This window comes from Phaethon lepturus, unplaced genomic scaffold (assembly GCF_000687285.1).
Source record: "Phaethon lepturus isolate BGI_N335 unplaced genomic scaffold, ASM68728v1 scaffold45268, whole genome shotgun sequence".
Lineage (NCBI taxonomy): Eukaryota > Metazoa > Chordata > Aves > Phaethontiformes > Phaethontidae > Phaethon > Phaethon lepturus.
In genome coordinates this window covers 1-4263 of record NW_010557723.1, presented here as the reverse complement: position 1 = coordinate 4263, position 4263 = coordinate 1, and the positions used below count along the sequence as shown (strand labels likewise).

The following is a 4263-nucleotide window of genomic DNA, read 5'->3' as shown; positions in this document are numbered from 1 at the left end:
AAGCCACCCTGTAAGGTGCAGGAGGGGAGACTCTGGGAAAAGCCTGGCAGGGCTGCATAGGAGCACCAGATGCCCAAAGCAACCACTATGTGGGACAGGAACAGGCCAGCACGCGGGGACAGTCTGGCCAAACAGCCATCCCTGGCACCCCTTGCAGTCCTCATGTCAGCGTTGCTCCATGCTCCTCTGTTTCTGCTCCACCCGCCCTCACACCCACAAGAGTCCTCCCAGGAGAAGCGCAGCACCTACGCAAGACACTGGGTAGGGTAGAGGGGCTTCTCAGCAAACATGACCCCAGGACCATCACTCCGTCCGGCGCGGCTGGGTTTTACCAGGGCTGCCCAGCCACAGGCACGTCTTGAAGCTCCCATTCCCACCACGGTCTTTGCCAGGACTTCCCTGTCAGTCCAGGCTTAGGCAAAGCAAATGCATCTCCAACTCTGCCTGGCTCACCATGGGGCAGATGAGGCTCTCGCGGTTGTACACGGTCCCCCAGGTGGCTATGCCAATGGTGACAATCTCGCCCTCCTTGTGGCTGTGGCTCAGGACGAAGTCTCGCACTGCCTCTCCCACCTGCTTCATCACACCAGCGTGGGACCCCCCGGTGATGATCCAGGCTCCTGGGGGTCAGAGAGGGGCTTGGGAAGGGAGAGGCTCTGCTCACAGCAATCTGCTAGCATCCCCCTATATGGCTGCAGGAACACCTGGTCCTCAGACATGCTCCATCCCCCAGAAGATGTCTTCCCTGCCCACTACATCAAGCCCTGGCAGCACAGGAGATGCCTTGTTCAGCACAGTATTGCGTCGCTCAGTCCAGCTCCCTACGAGCCTGTTTGCAGCAGTTGAGCAAGAGCAGCCCATCCCTGGTGGTGGTAGTCCAGACAGGGACCTACAGGCCTCCTGGCCCAGCTCAGCATCTCCACAGCAACCCGACTGAACCTGGCATGGCCAGATGACAGGTTCCTCCCCCACTGCAGTCTCAGGGGGAGCCTCTCCATCCCTTACCGGTGGTCTGGGCCACCTTGACTAGCCCCTGCCGGAAGATGTTCTTCAGCCTCGGCTTCATAATGAAGTTTTTGGCTCCCCCGGTGACTGAAATGAGCAGGTTGGGTGCATCGAGGCCCCAGTGCTGTGTCATGAGGTGGTAGATGACCCGTGGAGGGGTGTCCGAGGAGACGCGCACATACTGCAAAAAATGGAGCATACGCGCGTTTTGGGTAAAAACAACAGGGTCAGGGTAACAGGGCACCTCCACCACAATTTCTCCTGTCCCAGCAGAGAACTAGGGGCCTCCCATGCCATTTCCCAGCAGAGTCCTGTTGCTGCTGCCCCAGGTCTTTGTGCATGACCCTGTTCCCTTTCGCTTCCCTGGGTCTGAGCGTTCCCAAGACGAACCTAAGGACGAGGACAGGGAACAAGCCACTCCTTGAAACATGGGCCTCACAGCATGAAGATCAGTCTCATGGTTTCAGAAAGGGACTAGGTACAGAGCTGGGAGAGAGGAAGGATCCTGTCCCACCCTTCTTCCTCTGCTTGGGTCGGTGTTGCCTTTGGGGCATTTCCATGCTTTCCTAACCTCCTCTCATTGAGGAGGGAAATACTCGCATTTCATCTGCCACGGCAAGACCTGAACACTGGCTCCCCATGCACCACAGATGGGAGAAACAGATCACCTTCCCCATCTTCTGTCCCAGGCCCGTGAAGTGGATATCACCGAAGGCATCTGTTGGCATTTCCTGGATGTGCCTGCTAGGGTCCCATTCCTTCCCCAGGAAGATGGGAGGTTTGGCAGCATCTTCCAGGTGCTGTTCCCTGAGGTAGCCGCACTCGCACACAATCCTCCTGAAACACACACCGCCAGCTTGGCTGAAAACAATCCAAACCCAAAAGGCAAAGCCCAGCTGGCCCAGCTGCCTCAGCCCAGGCGGGAGGTGTTGGCGTTCTCATTAAGAGCACCACAGGTACTGGCATCTCCCACCCAGCTCGTCCTCCAGCTCAGAACTCGTGCAGAAACAGAGGCATTGTTTGGGGGGAAATAGTTTAGAAAATGGTATTTCTGCCTGTAGATGTTTAGCACAGAAATACTGAGGTTGTTCTGGATGAGGTATGGATGGAAATGACTGCATGGGAAAGGTTCCTCACTGGGACACGGGATATCAGCCACGTGGTGACACACAGCAGGGTGAAGAACCAGTCAAAAAGGAATACGTGAATCCCCTTGACACCAGCTCCCTTGACAGAAATGTGGGATTTTCTGGTGCTGTAGCTTTGTCACCAAACGCCCCTTCTGCTTTCCTGGCAGGGAGGGGAACGAGGGACTGTCTGACTCACCCAGAATCTGACGTCTGGGAGCTTTCAAGAAAGTAGGTGCACTCTTTCTTGCGGATGTTTTCAGGAATCCACGAGATGAGATTCTCCTGAGGGAGCAGGAAAAGCAGCAGAGTGTCAGGGTTTCTGCAAAGGGCCAGAAGCTATGCCAGGGGCCAAACCCCCCGGTGCTTGGAGCATTTCTGCGTGCTGCTTTTCATGTGAAGGAGGAAAGCTCCGTTGCTCTCTGCAAGGACAAAGCCAGGTGTGCTCCAAGGAGAGGAGATATGAATGCTGGACATGTACCTCAGATGTCTGCGGGTTTTCTGTCTGTCCCTAAAACTAAAGTGATCTGTTATTAATGCTCCTGATAATGAGTCACTGGATAACTCGTTATCTCTCTTCTGCTGTGTGTGGCCGACCACCCCCACTTCCAGCACCTCCTGAACTTGCCTTTTCATTGCTGCCTGTGGGGAAATGTGCCTTCCGCCTGCTCCTCGAGACACTGCTACTGCTCTGCTGGAGGTTGGGGACCACCTCAAAGTCGCTCATCTTCCTGGGGTGTGTGATGGGGTCGTCTTCCCTCTCGGGGCACACCTTGTTCAGTTCGGAGGGGAGCACCTTGGTGTGCCGGCCACGCGTGGCCATGGCTGCTGTGCCTTGCCCCGCTTGGCCTCCTCTCTCCTGTTCCTAGGCTGGGAGGTCCTGAGCATCTCCATCCTGAGTGCAGCAGAGAAGAAGAAGGATACCCATGGACTTAAAGCACTGAGGCGTCCTGTCCATCATTCCCTGGGTGGAGAGACATCCCCGGGAAACCTGCCGGACCCTTGCCACGGCCCTGACACAGGGGCCACGTGGGCGGTGAACCGGCCTCAGCATGCACCACACTGCCTGTCGAGCCTCCGAAAACTGACCCCGCCACGCTCTGCCCGCCAGCGCAGCGGCTGGCCCGCCCGCTCCGCCGCCCCGGCGGGCCCCCTTTTTCCTGGCCGTCCACCAGCCCGCAGCTCTCCTCGCTTGCTCTCCGCTGCAGGCAGCTGGGAGACTTCTGGCAGCAGGGAGAGCAGAAACCAGGTCTCTTGCGTGAGCAGCCCAAGCATGGCCCTGCATGGAAAACCTGCTGGCTGCAGAGACAGGGCACTCCGCCGTAGCGGGGGTCTCGTGCCCCCTCCAAAGGTCCCCTGAGAGCCTGGAGCTAAAACCGAGGTGCACACAGGCACGCTGCGTGGCGGGGGCTGAGAAACTCCTGAGCCCCCCCAAACGCTCACAGCCCTCGTTGCTGAGCTCCTGAACTGCTGAGCCTGCAGAGCTGCTGCCGCAAGGATGGAGAAGCTCCTGGGTGCCTCTGGAGCCCAAAGGGCAATGGTGTCCTCTCAGGGGAGCTGTGATTAGGTAATGGAGGAAGCACAGCACTCAGGTAGGGCGCTGGCGAAGCTGTGGGGTCAGCAGGCCTGTGTTTAAGGAGGGTTTTGGCTGCCTTTCTGCAAGCCAAACTCTGCATCACACCCAAGGATGGGGAGCCCTTGGAGGGGACAAAGAGTGGCAGAGCAAAATCATGGCTACCACTGTATTTCCTCCACGTCTCCTTCCCCCAGGCTCAGCGCTGCTGCGGGCAGGGAGCAGCGAGGAAAAGCCTTTTGTCAGCCTCCCTCCCTGGCTCCCTCCGGCAGCCCCACCGACCTTGGGAGCTGGGTTTTGGCAGACTGGCTTTCTGCATCTGCGCGACCCACGGCAGATCTAATTGCTTGAGGAAGAGCTGCCTAAATAAAGTCAAACACACCCAAAATTCTTGCTCCTGGCCCCTCAGGGCGGGCAGGCTGGTGGGGGCTTGGGGCATGGCCACAAGCAGCTCATAAGCCCACGCAGGAAGGGCTCTGACACGGGCGTCTCCATGGGCACCCTGGGGGTGATCGTCCGTGCTGATGAAACGCCGAATACCTGTCCCTAGGGGCTCGG

The 4263-nt window shown here is 58.1% G+C and overlaps 1 protein-coding gene across 1 annotated transcript in view; it reads right to left on the bottom strand.

Moving 5' to 3' along the window:
* TRPM2 (transient receptor potential cation channel, subfamily M, member 2) overlaps positions 1-2955 on the bottom strand; it is a gene marked incomplete at its 3' end in the record, with an annotated part of 12324 nt that extends 9369 nt beyond the window's left edge. Inside the window, exons 1-6 of the mRNA XM_010292838.1 lie at positions 2761-2955; positions 2332-2420; positions 1674-1842; positions 1006-1186; positions 454-620; positions 1-30 (exon numbers count right to left, since the gene is read on the bottom strand). The exon at positions 1-30 is cut by the window's left edge and continues 172 nt beyond it. Coding sequence (XP_010291140.1) covers positions 1-30; positions 454-620; positions 1006-1186; positions 1674-1842; positions 2332-2420; positions 2761-2955 — 831 coding nt within the window. The remainder of the gene's footprint in view (positions 31-453; positions 621-1005; positions 1187-1673; positions 1843-2331; positions 2421-2760) is intronic.
* Between the last annotated feature and the right edge of the window lie 1308 nt (positions 2956-4263).